The sequence below is a fragment of the Lupinus angustifolius genome, chromosome LG11 (assembly GCF_001865875.1).
Source record: "Lupinus angustifolius cultivar Tanjil chromosome LG11, LupAngTanjil_v1.0, whole genome shotgun sequence".
Lineage (NCBI taxonomy): Eukaryota > Viridiplantae > Streptophyta > Magnoliopsida > Fabales > Fabaceae > Lupinus > Lupinus angustifolius.
Genome location: NC_032019.1, coordinates 31,407,027 through 31,427,956, shown reverse-complemented (window position 1 = coordinate 31,427,956; position 20,930 = coordinate 31,407,027). Strand labels below are relative to the sequence as shown.

At 33.9% G+C, this 20,930-nt stretch overlaps 2 protein-coding genes across 3 annotated transcripts in view; one reads left to right on the top strand and one right to left on the bottom strand.

Annotated features, from left to right (window-relative positions):
• LOC109360374 (ubiquitin-conjugating enzyme E2 28-like) overlaps positions 14,230-20,930 on the top strand; it is a 22,976-nt gene continuing 16,275 nt past the window's right edge. The window contains exons 1-5 of one of the 2 annotated variants that reach the window (XM_019605224.1): positions 14,230-14,344; positions 15,482-15,556; positions 16,467-16,594; positions 17,183-17,287; positions 17,417-17,574. In XM_019605224.1, coding sequence (XP_019460769.1) covers positions 15,487-15,556; positions 16,467-16,594; positions 17,183-17,287; positions 17,417-17,560 — 447 coding nt within the window. In that variant the 5' untranslated portion in view covers positions 14,230-14,344; positions 15,482-15,486 and the 3' untranslated portion in view covers positions 17,561-17,574. Of the gene's footprint in view, positions 14,345-15,481; positions 15,557-16,466; positions 16,595-17,182; positions 17,288-17,416; positions 17,685-20,930 lie in introns of those variants that run through there. The other variant, XM_019605223.1, reaches the window with a different exon arrangement.
• The window catches only part of LOC109360372 (ribonucleoside-diphosphate reductase large subunit-like), a 4,916-nt gene continuing 2,011 nt past the window's right edge, over positions 18,026-20,930 (bottom strand). The window contains exons 7-17 of the mRNA XM_019605210.1: positions 20,651-20,821; positions 20,450-20,542; positions 20,222-20,371; positions 20,037-20,123; positions 19,732-19,896; positions 19,528-19,647; positions 19,133-19,335; positions 18,901-19,050; positions 18,675-18,822; positions 18,472-18,555; positions 18,026-18,387 (exon numbers count right to left, since the gene is read on the bottom strand). Coding sequence (XP_019460755.1) covers positions 18,289-18,387; positions 18,472-18,555; positions 18,675-18,822; positions 18,901-19,050; positions 19,133-19,335; positions 19,528-19,647; positions 19,732-19,896; positions 20,037-20,123; positions 20,222-20,371; positions 20,450-20,542; positions 20,651-20,821 — 1,470 coding nt within the window. The 3' untranslated portion in view covers positions 18,026-18,288. The remainder of the gene's footprint in view (positions 18,388-18,471; positions 18,556-18,674; positions 18,823-18,900; positions 19,051-19,132; positions 19,336-19,527; positions 19,648-19,731; positions 19,897-20,036; positions 20,124-20,221; positions 20,372-20,449; positions 20,543-20,650; positions 20,822-20,930) is intronic.

The window sequence follows — 20,930 nt, the reverse complement described above, 5'->3', positions numbered from 1 at the left end:
GTCTTTTAGGTTGAAACTCATCCACTTTAAATTTGAAAATCTGATGCAACAACTCTCAGTAACCGGTTACAGCATTAAGTAATCGGTTACCCAAATGTTATGTCCAACAGTGAATTTAAAATTCACTTAGAGTAATCGGTTACTCATATTAGAGTAATCGGTTACTCAAGAACGTTGAAACTTGAGTAATTTGTTACCCAAAGTTCAGTAATTGATTACTCACTTCAGTTTTTGTTGGATAACTAATTTCTCACTCATGTAACCTGCTACTCAGATTTCAGTAACTTGTTACATAGTATTTTGAAAATTGTTTTATTTAAACTTGAAGTGTTTCAATTTTCTTTTAAAATAGTTTTAGCAATACTACTATTATATATTTAAGAGTATAGGATATAAGTACCTATTTAGACTTAGACTAAAAATCTTGAATATCTTGAAGCTTGAATCTTCATTGTCTTCATAAGTATTCTTCCTTTACATCTTTTTGGTGATGTTGGTGTCTTCATCAAAACCGTGCCAAGGTCAGAAGCAGAGATTTTCTTCACACTTATGCCTTCAAGGCCATCATAATCAAAGTTAGGCCCTTTGGGTTTCACATCATCCCCTCCTTCTTGAAGAGATTTCGACCTCAGAATTGTTTCTTCTTCACTTACATCAAGCGGAGATAAGTCAGCAACATTAAAAGTAACACTTATACTATCATACTCACTAGGAAGCTCAAGTTTATAAGCATGGTCATGTATTTTGGCTACCACCCGAAATGGTCCATCTCTCCTTGGGAGTAGTTTGGACTTCCTTTCTTCAGGAAACCTTTCTTTCCTTATGTGCACCCAAACCCAATCTCCAGGTTCGAATAACATAGTTTTCCTTCCCTTATTGACTTGTCTAGCCACACTTGCATTCTTCTTTTCAATCATGGCCTTCACTTGTTCATGCAATTTCCTCACGTATTCAACTTTAGCCTTCCCGTCCTTGTGCTTCAAAATAGAGTGGTTAGGTAAAGGTAATAAATCAAGTGAGGTTGAAGGATTGAAACCATACACGATCTCAAATGAGGATGTTTAGGTACTACTATGGGTTGCCCTATTGTGTTCAAATTCCACATGTGGTAAGCATTCTTCCCATGACTTAATGTTCTTTGTTATCACTGCCCTTAAGAGAATGGACAATATCCTATTTACTACTTCGGTTTGCCCATGCGTTTGTGGATGGCAAGTGGTGGAAAAGAGGAGTTTAGTTCCTAGTTTTCCCTATAGTGTCCTCCAAAAATGACTAAGGAATTTCGTATCCTTATCACTCACAATGCTTTGGGGTTGGCCATGAAGCCTAACAATTTCCTTGAAAAACAAGTCAGCTATGTAATTAGCATCATCAACTTTTTTACAAGGAATAAAGTGTGCCATTTTAGAAAATCTGTCTACAACTACAAAGATAGAATCTTTACCCGTTTTTGTCCGAGGCAATCCCAAGACAAAATCCATAGATATATCCACCCATGGTGAGTCAGGAACATTTAAAGGAGAGTAAAGGCCATAAGGCTTAGACTTTTTTCATGTTATATATTTCTCACAATGGTTTTGCACATCTTGCTTCATTTGTGGCCAAAAGAAATGCTCTCTTAACATGTCTAGAGTCTTTTGGAATCCAAAATGTCCTATGAGGCCTCCTTCATGTGATTCTCTCAGAAGCATATCCCTAATGGAGCTTTTGGGCTCACACAACTGTTTTTCTTTGAATAAAAATCCATTGTGCCTAAAATATCCATTTTCAGCCGAATGCATACAAGCAACATAGATTTTTGAAAAATCATTGTCTTGCTCATATTGTTCCTTAATGCATTCAAGGCCAAAAACTTTGGTTTAAATGGTGGTTAGTAACGTGTGCCTCCTTGAGAGGGCATCCGCCACTACATTGGCCTTCCATCTCTTATGTTTGACAACATACGAGAATTGTTCTAAAAACTCCATCCATTTGGCATGCCTCTTATTTAACTTACCTTGGCCCTTGAGATACTTAAGGGACTCATGATCACTATGAATCACAAAATCCTTCAAAAGTATATAGTGTTGTCAAGTTTGGAGTGCTCTCACCAATGCATAGAGTTCCTTGTCATAGGTAGAGTAATTAAGTGTTGGTCCACTCAATTTCTCACTAAAGTAAGAGATAGGGTGTCCTTCCTGCATCAAAGTAGCTCCAATTCCAATGTTAGAGGCATCACATTCAATTTAAAATGACTTAGTGAAGTTGGGTAATACTAGCACGAGAGCACTAGTGAGTTTTTCTTTAAGCTTATTGAAAGCCTCTTCTTGCCTTTCACCCCATTGAAAGACAACATTCTTCTTTACTAGTTCATTGAGTAGATATACTAAAGTACTAAAGTTTTTAATGAACCTCCTATAAAAGCTTGTTAAGCCATGAAAACTCCTTATTTCGGTCACCGTTTTAGGAGCATGCCAATCGTTGATGGCCTTAATATTATCTTGATCCACGTGGACCCCGTTGGATTAATCATAAAGCCTAGAAAAATTACATGGTCTACATAGAATGTGCATTTTTCAAGGTTGGCATACAACTTTTCTTTTCATAAAACTAGCAAAACATACTTGAGATGTTCATGATGATCTTCTAATGTTTTTGAGTAGATTAAGATATCATCAAAATAAACAACAACAAACTTACCCAAGAATTATCTCAAGAAATTGTTCATCAAGCACATAAAAGTGCTTGGGGCATTAGTTAGGCCAAATGGTATGACTAATCATTCATATAGACCATAGGTGGTTTTGAAGGCAATCTTCCACTCATCTCCTTCTCAGATTCTGATTTGATGGTAGCCACTTTTAAAGTCTATTTTTGAAAAAGTGGTGGCACCATGCAACTCATCCAAGAGGTCATCCAATCTTGGAATTGGATGCCTATAGTTGACCCTGGTGTTGTTAACGACCCTACAATCGGTGCACATCCTCTATGTCCCATCCTTTTTAGGGACTAGGATCACGGGCATGACACAAGGGCTTAGGCTCTCTTGAACCCATCCCTTTTCCATGAACTCACCAACTTGATTTTGGATATCCTTAGTCTCAAGCGGATTACACCTATAGGAAGACCTATTAGGTAGTGAGGCTCCAAGCACCAAGTTAATTTAGTGTTCAATCCATCTTAAAGGGGGTAATCCGTGAGGCACCTCCTCAGGGAACACATCGCCAAATTCCTATAATAATTTTTGAACAATGGAAATTATCCTTCCTTAGAAGGGTTAGTGGTTAGAAAGAATTCCCTACTAAAGAGTAGGTACAAAGGTTGCTTTGTTACTAAAGCTTGCTTGATTTCCCCCCTTGTGGACATATACCCTTCTTTTGTGAGAGCCTTGCTCTTGTCCTCTCCTCGTTCTCTCGGAATTGCACTCAAATTTTCACCCACCATTTCTTTTCTCTCCAACTCTATTTTTATTTTCAAGATCTCTTGGTCTTCACTCACTTGCCTAGGGGACAATGGTGAAAGAGTCACCTTGCGGTTTTGGTGCTTGAAGGAAAATTTGTTGGTACGCCCATCATGTAATGTTGTTTTATCATGTTGCCCTGGACGGCCTAGTAACAAATGACTAGCCTTCATATCCACCGCATCACATAAGACCGAGTCCTCATATCTCCTAATGGAGAATTGGACTTCTACTTGTTCAGTGACAAGCATTTCTCCCACATTGCTTAGCCATTGCAAGTAGTAGGGAGTAGGGTGTGGTTTAGTCACAAGGTTAAGTTTTGATACTAGTCTTGTACTAGCCACATTTGTACAACTCCCACTATCAGTGATCAAACACCAAACTTTGTTATTTATCAAACATCTTGTGTGGAAGATGTTTTCTCTTTGGTTTGCATCATGCTCATTGATTTGTCTATTTAGGATCCTCCTCACCATGAAAAAATCATTTTCACGAACCATTTCACTCAAACTCACGTATATCACTCACTTTTTGTTTGTGGAAAATGTAGGGAATGGTGTATCACTCAACACTCTATCCTCCACGACCTTATTAAGTAAACCAAGTTTGAACCAAGAATTTTGTGAAAGAAAATCACTCCAACTTCTCAAAATTGGAACAATGTGACTTGAGTTATACCTCAAAGAAAGAACTTGACACTTGACACTTTTTGACTCTTTTGGATTCTATTGAACTTTTGTAGAATCACTTTGACACTTTTTGTTTTTGATTTTGGACTTTGACACTTTTGACACTTTTGGATTCTATTGAACTTTTTTGAGAATCACTTTGACACTTTTTGATTTTTGGACTTTGACACTTTTTGATTTTTGGACTTTTTGACACTTTTGAAAGATAAAGACAAAGATAAGTATACTCACGGCCAAGAAAGAGTAGTGAGCACCAAGCAAGAGACTAGCTCTGATGCCACTTGATGTGAACCTCTTGGATAAAAGGCTCTTGCACGATCTATCTTGGTTGGTGCTTGACCAAGCTCATGATTGACTAGAGCTTTTAGACTAAAATAGACAGCAGAAATATGAAATTTGGATAAAAGAAGATGGATAAGATTTGAGGTGAAGGCGCCACAACACTTGAGGTGTTGATAAGCCAAAGTGATGCTCGCCACAAGAACTTGGTTCTTGATAAGAATTTCTAATCTTGGTTCGGCCAAGAAGGTTTGGAGAATACTCTCACAATGATACAATCCTCAATTCACAAAGAATTATGCTTCAACTTAACTTGTTTATTCCATTGTAAAAGTCTTACATTTATAGGCAAGCCACTAGGCTTCCTCGGTTGGCTAACAATAAGATAGTAAGGCTAATGCATGGTAATCTAACATATGATACCATGAGCCAAATGAATCTATTGCTAAACTATACTACATTCGGTCGGTAAAGAGATTAGCACATGTGTTTTGTGTGCTTTATTACAATTAAAAGACAATCATAATGACTTATGCCTAGGATGCATTGGATGCCACAGTTGTGATGTGAAGAGCTTAAGATTCCATTTTCTCTTAAGTGCACGACCTCCAATTAAGTCACATGGTGAATGAGACTAAATGCCTTCATAATGCTCCACGACTAGGCTTTGATGAGCTTCATAGGATTCTTGTTTGACTCACAATTCGGCACATAGTGAATTGTTGAAGTTAGGGCCTTCTTAATGGTCTTTGGGTGCACTTATTCTTGGCATTGGATTCCCTTTGGCAAGGAAAGAATTTCCCTCGGCAGGATGATGAGTGATGATGCACTAAATAGCTTAGGATGTCGTTGGTGTGAAGTTTTCCAGCAACTTAGGCTTCCAACGGCTACAACATGTCAATTAAGCACCATCAATGCTCAATTAAGGTCTCCAACGAGCACATGGTAATTCTCCACGAGCATCTTTGTTCCAATAGCTCTAAAAATGACTTAGGATTCCCCTGGATGATTTGTGCCCGGGTGAGTTAAGCTCCAATGGTCCAGACAAGGTGTTTAAGCACCAAAAATGCTTCATTAAGCCCCTCCAAGGTCATATTCTTAATTCCTTCAAGAAATTCTCCTCCAATGGCTACAATAGTCTTTATTTACCTGCCAAATGATATTAGACTAAGTTAGAATACCTTTGGTTCATGAAAAATAAAAGGTGGTACAAACATTAAAGTGTCGGTTACACTTTTAGGCTTGGCTCAAGTCGTTCTTCGAACTAGACATTATTTATGGGCAGATTTATTATCAAAACACTAAAGTAAATTAAGCTAAGTGTTGGTCAAAAATTGGCCCACACATTTATTATTAAAAATAAAAATGCTCAATGTCAAATAAATTGGATAGGCCTGACCTGGTCACGCTACGCCCAGTGCCTAATGTGGCACGTTAGGCGCATGCGCCTCGGTCAAATGTCCTGGCCCAGCGCCTGGCTCAGCACTTGGTGTACCAGAGACTTCAACTCGGTCAAAGTTGCCTTGGTCAGGTTCAATGCCTGATCGCCTGGCTCCGTGCCAGGGTCAAATTTAGCGCTTGTGCCAGACCCATGGCTTGTCTCATGCACGTGACCTGGTCCGTCTTTGGCTTGGCCAGAACTATGGAGCAAGATGCTACCGAGCATCTTTAAACCCCTTTGGGCTATATTTGGCTCACCATTATAGATCAACCCTATGAGTTGTCCAATGGCATTTTGAGCCATTTTTGCCCATGCCCTAGTCATAGGACCACTTATGTCTTCAAGACCATCATAATCAAGGTTATGCCCTTTGGATTTCACTGTAAGCGTGTGTGCTCCCTCATAACATAGCATACTCATCCTAAATTTTCTGAGACATGCCAAGTCTAATAATACCAAAAAATACAACTATCAAGATAAACAGTTTAAAAATTTAAAGTATTCATGTTGGAATAGATCAATATTTAAATTTTAATTTATGTTTGAATTTAATTTAAATCTGGATTAGAATTAGGTAATAATAGAATGAATACATTTATTATTTATATTTAAAAATCTTAATTTTAATTTATCTTAAATTCTTAAGGATCATATTTTAAGTCTGAATTAGAAATTTAAACCTAAAAAAGAAACTAATCCACAATTATTTATATATACTATATCAATATTGATTAATTAATAAATTAATATTTTTATTTGGATTAAAAAACTTAAATATTGAGCTGATGTTACATGACATTGTTTTCATATAATTTAATAAAAGATAAAGTGGTGATGAGATTTTCCAAAATTAAAGGCGACGTTATTGATAATCTTCTAGCCATTATGAAAGATATTTATTCAATTTAAACAAGTGACTATAAAATATTAATCTTTATTTTTATATTATCTCTCATAATCACTGATATTTGTCTGTTATTTTTATAGTGTTTATTATTATTCATTTCAATTTGTTCTCATTCATATCATAAATTTATTATCTATGTAACACCACAATTAATCAATGCAATTAATCTTATTTCTATATTATCTCTCATAAAGAAATATTGTTTTTAGTTAGTGTTATATACTAAACAAATATTCATGTTTTGAAGATTGTAAGGGTTAGGTAAGTATTTTTACACTCAAATATGATGGAATAACAAATTCTACTGGTGTACATCTAGTAAAATATTACATTGTATTTGCATCAATTCAACGTTGTTACTTTTTAATGATATAGTAAAAGAAGAAATATGGAAAAACAAAAAATATATTTTTTAAATGCAATTTTTGTACACCTTTTGTTTAGTGCAGTTCTTTAGTAACAACATTCCGTATCTCAGTCAAACTCTATGTGAAATAATCTAAAGAAAAACAACAAACAAAATCATAACAATATTCAACCACGCAAACAAAGATAAGAAGAATATATTTAGTATAGTATATATTATGTATTCAACCATATTGTAAATGTTTTCTATATGTTTTTTATTCATTATTTATATATAATTACTATTTATACTTAAATATAACTAATATAAATAAAATTAAAAGATATAATGATTTTGTATAAATTTTAAGTGATAATATATAAACATAAATCTATTTTATATATAAAAAATATGTGTTGATAATGTAAGAGTTTATTATATTGTCACTCAATCATCTATCATTTATATTAAATCATAATTGATTTTTTAATACAAATAAATGATGAATCATCTAATGTCTGTATAAATCTTTATACAAACTGTGTATAAATATTACTCTCTTATGTATAATGAGAATAAAATATATTTTCGTGCCAATATATAACTTATCTTTTTGAATCCATTTATTATTTGACATGTGTCTTATTACTTCCATCAAGAAGTTTTTATCTTAAAGTATATTATAAAAAGAAAAATACATCTTAAAATATATTATAAAAAGAAAAAAAAAGATACATATTACACCAGTGTTGTAAAAATCGGTTCGTGTCGGTCGGTTCAACCCGTGAACTCGTCCCAATACCACTACAGTACAATAATTATACTGATCATAAATCATACCAGTCAAAACCAATCATACCGGTCGGTTTTTAATTGAGTTGTACTCATCATATTAATCAATTTTTATTTAAAATTAATTTTTTAATTAAAATAAACAAAAATATTAATTTTTATTGATTTTTCAATATTAATATATTATATGTGTATATCTAATTTCGTCAGTTAATTAGTGAAATATTGTATAAATCACTATATCACTATATAAATATCTTAACTAGTTTGATAATCGATACAATATTAATAACATTATATATTCATTACTTTATTATCTATTCTCTAATCAAATATAGTAACTAATTATTGAAATAAAAATAAAATAAAAGGGTGTGAAATTTGATTGGATCACGTGCATGGCAATATACGGAAGAAAGAGTATATATAATGAAGTATAGCTCACACAAACAACACTATCACTCTAACGCTTCTGAGCCTCTCTCTCACCATCGAAGATCAACTTTCAAACCCTAGCGATTGCGAGGTTAACCCACAAATCCCCTCTCCTTTTCGATTCTCTCAATTTTGATCTATCTATGCAACGCTTGAATCGTGGTTTTTTTAATCTGATTTTGATCGAGGACAATTCGATTTTGGGATTTTTAGGGTTTGATTTCATTATTCTCTATTACACTTATGAACCTTCTTGTTTTTCGAGAATGGCATTTGAAGTGTTTTTTAGTTTTCGTATGAAGAGTCTCTGATGTTTCTCGTTTGAAAAAAATATACTTATTTATTTCTATTTATCTTTATTTTTGGTAAAGAGAATCTTCTGTGTTGATATCATGCTATTTTGTTTATAATTAATTGTGTTTAGTTTGTATTTACCCTTTTACTCCTTTTGGTTATTATTTGTCTTGTTATGTAGTTTTGGTTTAAAATTGACTTCATATCCTTTGGTTGCAAAATCGTTGACCCTGGTGTTGTTAACGACCCTACAATCGGTGCACATCCTCTATGTCCCATCCTTTTTAGGGACTAGGATCACGGGCATGACACAAGGGCTTAGGCTCTCTTGAACCCATCCCTTTTCCATGAACTCACCAACTTGATTTTGGATATCCTTAGTCTCAAGCGGATTACACCTATAGGAAGACCTATTAGGTAGTGAGGCTCCAAGCACCAAGTTAATTTAGTGTTCAATCCATCTTAAAGGGGGTAATCCGTGAGGCACCTCCTCAGGGAACACATCGCCAAATTCCTATAATAATTTTTGAACAATGGAAATTATCCTTCCTTAGAAGGGTTAGTGGTTAGAAAGAATTCCCTACTAAAGAGTAGGTACAAAGGTTGCTTTGTTACTAAAGCTTGCTTGATTTCCCCCCTTGTGGACATATACCCTTCTTTTGTGAGAGCCTTGCTCTTGTCCTCTCCTCGTTCTCTCGGAATTGCACTCAAATTTTCACCCACCATTTCTTTTCTCTCCAACTCTATTTTTATTTTCAAGATCTCTTGGTCTTCACTCACTTGCCTAGGGGACAATGGTGAAAGAGTCACCTTGCGGTTTTGGTGCTTGAAGGAAAATTTGTTGGTACGCCCATCATGTAATGTTGTTTTATCATGTTGCCCTGGACGGCCTAGTAACAAATGACTAGCCTTCATATCCACCGCATCACATAAGACCGAGTCCTCATATCTCCTAATGGAGAATTGGACTTCTACTTGTTCAGTGACAAGCATTTCTCCCACATTGCTTAGCCATTGCAAGTAGTAGGGAGTAGGGTGTGGTTTAGTCACAAGGTTAAGTTTTGATACTAGTCTTGTACTAGCCACATTTGTACAACTCCCACTATCAGTGATCAAACACCAAACTTTGTTATTTATCAAACATCTTGTGTGGAAGATGTTTTCTCTTTGGTTTGCATCATGCTCATTGATTTGTCTATTTAGGATCCTCCTCACCATGAAAAAATCATTTTCACGAACCATTTCACTCAAACTCACGTATATCACTCACTTTTTGTTTGTGGAAAATGTAGGGAATGGTGTATCACTCAACACTCTATCCTCCACGACCTTATTAAGTAAACCAAGTTTGAACCAAGAATTTTGTGAAAGAAAATCACTCCAACTTCTCAAAATTGGAACAATGTGACTTGAGTTATACCTCAAAGAAAGAACTTGACACTTGACACTTTTTGACTCTTTTGGATTCTATTGAACTTTTGTAGAATCACTTTGACACTTTTTGTTTTTGATTTTGGACTTTGACACTTTTGACACTTTTGGATTCTATTGAACTTTTTTGAGAATCACTTTGACACTTTTTGATTTTTGGACTTTGACACTTTTTGATTTTTGGACTTTTTGACACTTTTGAAAGATAAAGACAAAGATAAGTATACTCACGGCCAAGAAAGAGTAGTGAGCACCAAGCAAGAGACTAGCTCTGATGCCACTTGATGTGAACCTCTTGGATAAAAGGCTCTTGCACGATCTATCTTGGTTGGTGCTTGACCAAGCTCATGATTGACTAGAGCTTTTAGACTAAAATAGACAGCAGAAATATGAAATTTGGATAAAAGAAGATGGATAAGATTTGAGGTGAAGGCGCCACAACACTTGAGGTGTTGATAAGCCAAAGTGATGCTCGCCACAAGAACTTGGTTCTTGATAAGAATTTCTAATCTTGGTTCGGCCAAGAAGGTTTGGAGAATACTCTCACAATGATACAATCCTCAATTCACAAAGAATTATGCTTCAACTTAACTTGTTTATTCCATTGTAAAAGTCTTACATTTATAGGCAAGCCACTAGGCTTCCTCGGTTGGCTAACAATAAGATAGTAAGGCTAATGCATGGTAATCTAACATATGATACCATGAGCCAAATGAATCTATTGCTAAACTATACTACATTCGGTCGGTAAAGAGATTAGCACATGTGTTTTGTGTGCTTTATTACAATTAAAAGACAATCATAATGACTTATGCCTAGGATGCATTGGATGCCACAGTTGTGATGTGAAGAGCTTAAGATTCCATTTTCTCTTAAGTGCACGACCTCCAATTAAGTCACATGGTGAATGAGACTAAATGCCTTCATAATGCTCCACGACTAGGCTTTGATGAGCTTCATAGGATTCTTGTTTGACTCACAATTCGGCACATAGTGAATTGTTGAAGTTAGGGCCTTCTTAATGGTCTTTGGGTGCACTTATTCTTGGCATTGGATTCCCTTTGGCAAGGAAAGAATTTCCCTCGGCAGGATGATGAGTGATGATGCACTAAATAGCTTAGGATGTCGTTGGTGTGAAGTTTTCCAGCAACTTAGGCTTCCAACGGCTACAACATGTCAATTAAGCACCATCAATGCTCAATTAAGGTCTCCAACGAGCACATGGTAATTCTCCACGAGCATCTTTGTTCCAATAGCTCTAAAAATGACTTAGGATTCCCCTGGATGATTTGTGCCCGGGTGAGTTAAGCTCCAATGGTCCAGACAAGGTGTTTAAGCACCAAAAATGCTTCATTAAGCCCCTCCAAGGTCATATTCTTAATTCCTTCAAGAAATTCTCCTCCAATGGCTACAATAGTCTTTATTTACCTGCCAAATGATATTAGACTAAGTTAGAATACCTTTGGTTCATGAAAAATAAAAGGTGGTACAAACATTAAAGTGTCGGTTACACTTTTAGGCTTGGCTCAAGTCGTTCTTCGAACTAGACATTATTTATGGGCAGATTTATTATCAAAACACTAAAGTAAATTAAGCTAAGTGTTGGTCAAAAATTGGCCCACACATTTATTATTAAAAATAAAAATGCTCAATGTCAAATAAATTGGATAGGCCTGACCTGGTCACGCTACGCCCAGTGCCTAATGTGGCACGTTAGGCGCATGCGCCTCGGTCAAATGTCCTGGCCCAGCGCCTGGCTCAGCACTTGGTGTACCAGAGACTTCAACTCGGTCAAAGTTGCCTTGGTCAGGTTCAATGCCTGATCGCCTGGCTCCGTGCCAGGGTCAAATTTAGCGCTTGTGCCAGACCCATGGCTTGTCTCATGCACGTGACCTGGTCCGTCTTTGGCTTGGCCAGAACTATGGAGCAAGATGCTACCGAGCATCTTTAAACCCCTTTGGGCTATATTTGGCTCACCATTATAGATCAACCCTATGAGTTGTCCAATGGCATTTTGAGCCATTTTTGCCCATGCCCTAGTCATAGGACCACTTATGTCTTCAAGACCATCATAATCAAGGTTATGCCCTTTGGATTTCACTGTAAGCGTGTGTGCTCCCTCATAACATAGCATACTCATCCTAAATTTTCTGAGACATGCCAAGTCTAATAATACCAAAAAATACAACTATCAAGATAAACAGTTTAAAAATTTAAAGTATTCATGTTGGAATAGATCAATATTTAAATTTTAATTTATGTTTGAATTTAATTTAAATCTGGATTAGAATTAGGTAATAATAGAATGAATACATTTATTATTTATATTTAAAAATCTTAATTTTAATTTATCTTAAATTCTTAAGGATCATATTTTAAGTCTGAATTAGAAATTTAAACCTAAAAAAGAAACTAATCCACAATTATTTATATATACTATATCAATATTGATTAATTAATAAATTAATATTTTTATTTGGATTAAAAAACTTAAATATTGAGCTGATGTTACATGACATTGTTTTCATATAATTTAATAAAAGATAAAGTGGTGATGAGATTTTCCAAAATTAAAGGCGACGTTATTGATAATCTTCTAGCCATTATGAAAGATATTTATTCAATTTAAACAAGTGACTATAAAATATTAATCTTTATTTTTATATTATCTCTCATAATCACTGATATTTGTCTGTTATTTTTATAGTGTTTATTATTATTCATTTCAATTTGTTCTCATTCATATCATAAATTTATTATCTATGTAACACCACAATTAATCAATGCAATTAATCTTATTTCTATATTATCTCTCATAAAGAAATATTGTTTTTAGTTAGTGTTATATACTAAACAAATATTCATGTTTTGAAGATTGTAAGGGTTAGGTAAGTATTTTTACACTCAAATATGATGGAATAACAAATTCTACTGGTGTACATCTAGTAAAATATTACATTGTATTTGCATCAATTCAACGTTGTTACTTTTTAATGATATAGTAAAAGAAGAAATATGGAAAAACAAAAAATATATTTTTTAAATGCAATTTTTGTACACCTTTTGTTTAGTGCAGTTCTTTAGTAACAACATTCCGTATCTCAGTCAAACTCTATGTGAAATAATCTAAAGAAAAACAACAAACAAAATCATAACAATATTCAACCACGCAAACAAAGATAAGAAGAATATATTTAGTATAGTATATATTATGTATTCAACCATATTGTAAATGTTTTCTATATGTTTTTTATTCATTATTTATATATAATTACTATTTATACTTAAATATAACTAATATAAATAAAATTAAAAGATATAATGATTTTGTATAAATTTTAAGTGATAATATATAAACATAAATCTATTTTATATATAAAAAATATGTGTTGATAATGTAAGAGTTTATTATATTGTCACTCAATCATCTATCATTTATATTAAATCATAATTGATTTTTTAATACAAATAAATGATGAATCATCTAATGTCTGTATAAATCTTTATACAAACTGTGTATAAATATTACTCTCTTATGTATAATGAGAATAAAATATATTTTCGTGCCAATATATAACTTATCTTTTTGAATCCATTTATTATTTGACATGTGTCTTATTACTTCCATCAAGAAGTTTTTATCTTAAAGTATATTATAAAAAGAAAAATACATCTTAAAATATATTATAAAAAGAAAAAAAAAGATACATATTACACCAGTGTTGTAAAAATCGGTTCGTGTCGGTCGGTTCAACCCGTGAACTCGTCCCAATACCACTACAGTACAATAATTATACTGATCATAAATCATACCAGTCAAAACCAATCATACCGGTCGGTTTTTAATTGAGTTGTACTCATCATATTAATCAATTTTTATTTAAAATTAATTTTTTAATTAAAATAAACAAAAATATTAATTTTTATTGATTTTTCAATATTAATATATTATATGTGTATATCTAATTTCGTCAGTTAATTAGTGAAATATTGTATAAATCACTATATCACTATATAAATATCTTAACTAGTTTGATAATCGATACAATATTAATAACATTATATATTCATTACTTTATTATCTATTCTCTAATCAAATATAGTAACTAATTATTGAAATAAAAATAAAATAAAAGGGTGTGAAATTTGATTGGATCACGTGCATGGCAATATACGGAAGAAAGAGTATATATAATGAAGTATAGCTCACACAAACAACACTATCACTCTAACGCTTCTGAGCCTCTCTCTCACCATCGAAGATCAACTTTCAAACCCTAGCGATTGCGAGGTTAACCCACAAATCCCCTCTCCTTTTCGATTCTCTCAATTTTGATCTATCTATGCAACGCTTGAATCGTGGTTTTTTTAATCTGATTTTGATCGAGGACAATTCGATTTTGGGATTTTTAGGGTTTGATTTCATTATTCTCTATTACACTTATGAACCTTCTTGTTTTTCGAGAATGGCATTTGAAGTGTTTTTTAGTTTTCGTATGAAGAGTCTCTGATGTTTCTCGTTTGAAAAAAATATACTTATTTATTTCTATTTATCTTTATTTTTGGTAAAGAGAATCTTCTGTGTTGATATCATGCTATTTTGTTTATAATTAATTGTGTTTAGTTTGTATTTACCCTTTTACTCCTTTTGGTTATTATTTGTCTTGTTATGTAGTTTTGGTTTAAAATTGACTTCATATCCTTTGGTTGCAAAATCTTATTTTGATATATGTAGTATACTTAATTTTTTATTATAAAATGCAAGAAAAAATTGATGTTTTTGAACCCTGGTTTTGAATCCACATATCCCCTATTAGCAGGAATAACTCTACAAGTCCTTGTTGAAGTTGATGACTTGCCTTGGTCATGTCCTTGGTATAGTCTGTCCTCAATTTTCAAGGGGTGTTTAGATATATATGATCAGTTACTTTTGTATTCATGCCTTCTATAAACAGATTTATAACTAGATTTTGGGTACATGTCAATATTTTCAAATTTCAATTATTGTACACTTAGTACCAAAATAATTCTTACAACAACAACCAAGTCTTTATCCCACTAGGTGGGGTGGGCTACATGTATCGAAGACGTCAAAATGCTCTATCATAAATGATAAATCATGTTTACTAACACAATTCTTATTGAAATTATTTTCTTTTTGTGTTTACATTTCATCAATCAAGTTAAATGTTGATTTTATTAGAGTGAGTTTGAGGAGTTGGGCTCTTTTATTGTCTTCAGAATCAAGGTTGTATTATGTTTCATTCTATTTCTTCATCATTAAAAAATATTTTTTTCCTTCATTCTTTTTGGAAACTGAAGCATTGGTAATGCTTATTGTGTTAATGTGTTTATAACTTTATATTCATATTTTTATGCTATTTTTAAGAACGAGTATACTAAATCTGTCTGTTAATCTTTTGTACAGTTGAGATGGCTTCAAAACGAATTACCAAGGAGTTGAAGGACCTACAGAAAGATCCTCCTGTTTCCTGCAGTGCTGGTCTGTTGTGCTGACCTTCTCCTTTCTTTCTATCTATATACTACATACATAATTATATACTCCTAATCTTTTAGTATTGAAGAATGTTGTATGTGCATAAATACCAAAATAATTTTAAAGCAAAACAAATTAGTAAAGTTTCTTGGTACCGCCATGGTGTTTACTTTCTCTTGATTATAAATGCTCTCATATATATTTTACAGATCATATTTTTATTCTGTTTTTTTCTTCTGGTCTATTTGTCATTTTGGAATATAACATGATTATTGAACTTGTCATGAAGTTTAACTTCTCTCAACTGATTTAAATTGGCTTATCTATGAAGGAGTTCTGTTTTGAGTGGACAAGATAATCAATAATCTGTTGAATGAGTTAAGAATTTCTTGAATTGAAGATACCATGAAAATGAAATGTTGTTTAATATGGGTTTGACTTTTACACCATTTTGCATGTGTGGTATGGAGATGTGAGGGGAGCAACTGATCCTAACATGGGTGACTACTAATAACATTTATTTGTGCATACAGTATTTAAAAACAGACAATGTCTGAAGCTAGAAGAGTATGTTATTGCACATGGATTACAAGGAGGGCAAAGGCCTTGGTTGAGAATAGAAGAATTTGTGTGGATATTTGATGTGGTTTCCAACTTTTAATTGCTGGTTTGTGTAGCCAAATCCTACAGTGAAGTAGGTTGTGTGTTAAGATGAAAATGGGAGTCACAAAAATATAAAGGAATAGATCCTTTTATGAGAGGTGCATCGAATGTGAGATTGAGGGACAAAATCTTAATAATTGATTATGCATGTATGGTTAAGATAAAAATATAAAGCCATGTGATGAAAACACTTAAGGTCTCTGTTTTTGCAAATGAAACTATAATGATCAATAGATCTTCCACACATGTGCAGGCCCTGTTGGTGAAGACTTGTTCCATTGGCAAGCTACAATCATGGGTCCAGCAGACAGCCCTTATTCTGGTGGCGTGTTCCTAGTGACCATTCACTTCCCACCAGATTATCCATTTAAGCCGCCCAAGGTAACTAGGCCTAAACTACTTGTTGTCTGTGTTACTTTTTAAACATATAAGACGTTTGACACCTATCAGTACATACTTGGACCAGAATATGAACACTTTCGTTCTTTTAATAGTCTTGATTTTGTAGAGTTTTGGTGGACATTCTCTCTTCGTTAGATTGCTATGTCATTCAGTTCAACCAATTTTCATTGTCTAAGACTGAATATAATATTTGGCCATGATCTTTGATTAATGTCTTTGTTCCCAAACTAATATTGAAGCAAGAACTTATTCATTGACATGGATTCAATTGGATATTTTAATACATGGGGTGATGAATAATTGCATTTCTATTCATTATTCGTTCATTTGGCTTGGTGAAGAGTTTATGCTCCTCTATTTGATATCTCTTTGTTGTAATGTGTAGATCTTGAATTGAATATATTGACTTACAAGCTTGATTTTAGGTTTTATTTATTGATGACTAATCATCATTTTCTGCTTTTCTTGTGGCCTTAATATGTCTCCTGTATGTACTATGTATCTGGGGTTGAAAAGATGATGGTAGTTTACATTTGGAAAAGGAGTTCACAGTTTGGTTTTTTGTAGGTTGCCTTCAAAACAAAGGTATTTCATCCCAACATCAACAGCAATGGAAGTATCTGTCTTGACATTCTGAAAGAGCAATGGAGCCCTGCCCTTACAGTTTCCAAGGTATAATGCTTTATATGAATTTTCAGATTCGGAAGATGTTTTTTATTATATCTGCAGATTATAACAGTGAAAGGTGTGTATATATATATATATCCACACTTACATTGGCAATGCATTTTTATGTGGCAGGTGCTGTTGTCAATTTGCTCCCTGTTGACAGACCCAAACCCTGATGACCCTTTGGTTCCAGATATTGCTCACATGTACAAGACAGACAGAACCAAGTACGAGAGCACTGCCCGATCTTGGACACAGAAATATGGCATGAACTAGTTAGTATTCTTATGGTTCTACTGGGCAGGTTATGTGCAAAGAAAGATATCGCTTGGTATATGTAACATATCAATAGAGCCTCTGCTTTCATTTTATAGTACTTCAAATTTTTAGCTTTAATGGATTTGCCTAGTCTTTGGTTTATGTTTGTCTTTTGATATGCTAATAAAGTTATATAATTAATAATATATATAAATATATAATTATACATTAATTTTTTAACAAAGGATAAAGCAAAACATATTGTTTGCAAGCATTGGTTTCATAACTATCCCTAATCTTACTTTAATATGTTAGCTCTTGGTCATATAACGATGATTAACAAATTCATAGTTAGGAGCATAAAACAATTCACTTGACATGGCTTCCACATTTATATAAAACTACAACTATGTTAACAAAGAAGCATATGATAAGTGATAAAATAAGGAAAAGTGTATAAAGCTCCTCAAGTGCAACGCTTAAGAAATTTCACGTCTTACAATCCTGTGGTCTTGGTGGCTGAGCTTTACATCCATCCCAAGGGATAATTTATATTAGATCTATGGGACAAGCTCTAACACATTGAGTATATCCAATATGCTTTCATAATTTTTGATAGAATGTGACATTGGATCTATATTAATTTTTTAACATTATATCTAATTGGCCTTTGAGTCTCGTGTTTAAATCTTCACTAGTAGAGCCGATTTATAATGGGTTTGGTCCCAAAATCAGAAGCAATTACTCTAACTCCCACAAGACAAGCACTCTTCTCTGTTTGTCAAAGAACACACCATCTGTGCCATCTTGGTACCCTCATCTTCCTCCAACACCTTAGGTTTTTCCTGCATTCACAACACAAATATTCAACATCAGTGTGTAAAAATCACATGAATGGAAAAAATATTGATCAAATAAATTCTTATTACTTTGAGGGCAGAGGTATCAACAGTGAACTTGATAGCATCAGCTGCAGCACGTGTTCGGAGATAATACATCCCAGTCTTCAGACCCTTCAAGACAACAGAAATCAATCAACTCCATCAGAAAAATGTTAGTCTAAACTTATATGCAAGTTTATATACAATTCAATTTGACATTTACAAATTGCCCCAATTAAAAAGTTTAATACCTTGGACCATGCATAGAAATGCAAGGAAGTCAACTTTCCAAAGTTGGGCTGCTCAATGTGAATATTTAAGCTTTGACTCTGATCTATGTAGCATCCTCGATCAACAGCCATATCAACCAATGTTTTTTGCTTAATCTCCCAAACAGTTCTGATCATTTTAAACTGAGTGAGTATAAATGTATTAAATCCAAGTTTGGAGTTAAAAATAATAGTGATCAGCTCATACTTGTATATAGCTTTCAATTCATGAGGTATCTGTGGGATGTTCTGGACGGAACCGCTCTCATAGATAATGTTGTTCTTGACTGCAGGAGACCACAGTCCCATTTCAGTCAAGTCATTAAGAAGATGCTTGTTCACAACAACAAATTCGCCACTGAAAGACAAACAGTTACTCAATTAGCAAGCAAGATATGGCAATGACATACCAAGACAAATAACATAGGATGGCAGTAAACCTTAGAACTCTTCGGTTGTATATGTTAGAAGTATAAGGCTCAAAACACTCATTATTGCCAAGAATCTGGCTAGTAGATGCAGTTGGCATAGGAGCAACAAGAAGTGAATTTCTCACACCATTCTTCGATATCATCTCCCGAAGTGAGTCCCAATCCCAACGACTTGAGGGTGTCACACCCCACATGTCTGGCTGAAGAATTCCCTGCATAATACAAAAAAACATATGTAAGCCACTAGAAACATCTTTGATTCTTTAAACTTGCAATTTTAGGCTTAAAAAATAAAATTGGAAATACAAGTGCATTAATATAATTATATCTATGTTCCACTGCAATAAGATAATTTATGCCCTGGACATAAAAAAAGGCAAAAAAAGCCTCTAACATTGATATACCTTGCTTACAGGACTGCCGCTATATGTTTCATAGGGACCTTCTTTGGCAGCCAATTCACAAGAAGATTTAAGAGCATGATAGTATATAGTTTCAAATATCTCCTTGTTAAGCTGTTGAGCCTGCACTCCATATCCAAGTAAAATATCAAATTAAAGAAAATATCTTAAATTGTTGATGAACTAGCAGTCTTAGTCATTATTTACCTCTGGTGAATCGAATGCCATGCCAAGTAGAATGAAGGTATCAGCAAGACCCTGAACTCCAATACCAATGGGTCTATGCCGTAAGTTTGACCTTCTTGCAGTGTCTACTGGGTAGTAATTAACATCAATTATTTTATTAAGGTTGGCTGTCACTGTTGCAGTAACCTATAAGTAATCACAAACACAGAACCATAGAAGTCTAGTCATATAATGATTATGTCAAATTGTCAATGCATGGGTACACATCAAAACAGATAAAGAACATTTAGTATCAGTTATGGTAAAATCTTAACAACAAATTGTACCTCCCCTAGTTTGTCAAAGTCAAAATATCGATTTTTTGAACCTCGGCTGCCAACAAGCTTCGATGAATGGGACTCCAAGGGCACACCCTATAATAAGAAGAATAACAGTCTAAATCAGCATAAACAAATCTATAGATAAACATGAATCTTGCATATGAATATGAAGTACACTATAGATGTGCCACCTTGTCTTTAACATATCGTGGCAGTGCAATTGATGCCAGGTTGCACACAGCTGTTTCTGTTGGACTTGTATACTCAATTATCTCAGTGCACAAGTTTGATGACTTAATTGTGCCAAGATTCTGCTGGTTGCTTTTCCTGTTGCAAGAGTCCTAGGATATAGAAAAAAGATAAATACAAAAACCATCGAAAAACAGACTCGGAAATCCATATAGGAATTTGTAAGCCACCTTAAAAAGCATGTAAGGGGTTCCAGTTTCGATCTGGGACTTCAGAATTTCAAACCAGAGATTTTGTGCATCTACCACCTTCTTTGCTTTTCCCTATGTACAGATACATTTGATTAAGAAAAGGCAACACAATATTCAGCATCAGCAAAAGGCATGTTCTGAAACATGTAAACTAAGTCTACATGTGAAAATTGAACTTACCTCTCTTTCATACCGAGTGTACAGCTTCTCAAATTCTTCACCCCAACAATCTTCCAAACCTGGTGCCTCACAGGGGCAAAACAAGGACCATTGTCCATTACTCTGAACTCTTTCCATAAAGAGATCAGACACCCAAAGGGCATAAAACAAATCTCGAGCACGATGCTCTTCCTGCAAAGGTACCACTAACATATAATCACAAACAATAAAAAGATTCTTCACCTAGCATAGACCAAGAACTGTGATCATAACCATATGATAGGGGTTACAGAGAATTGTT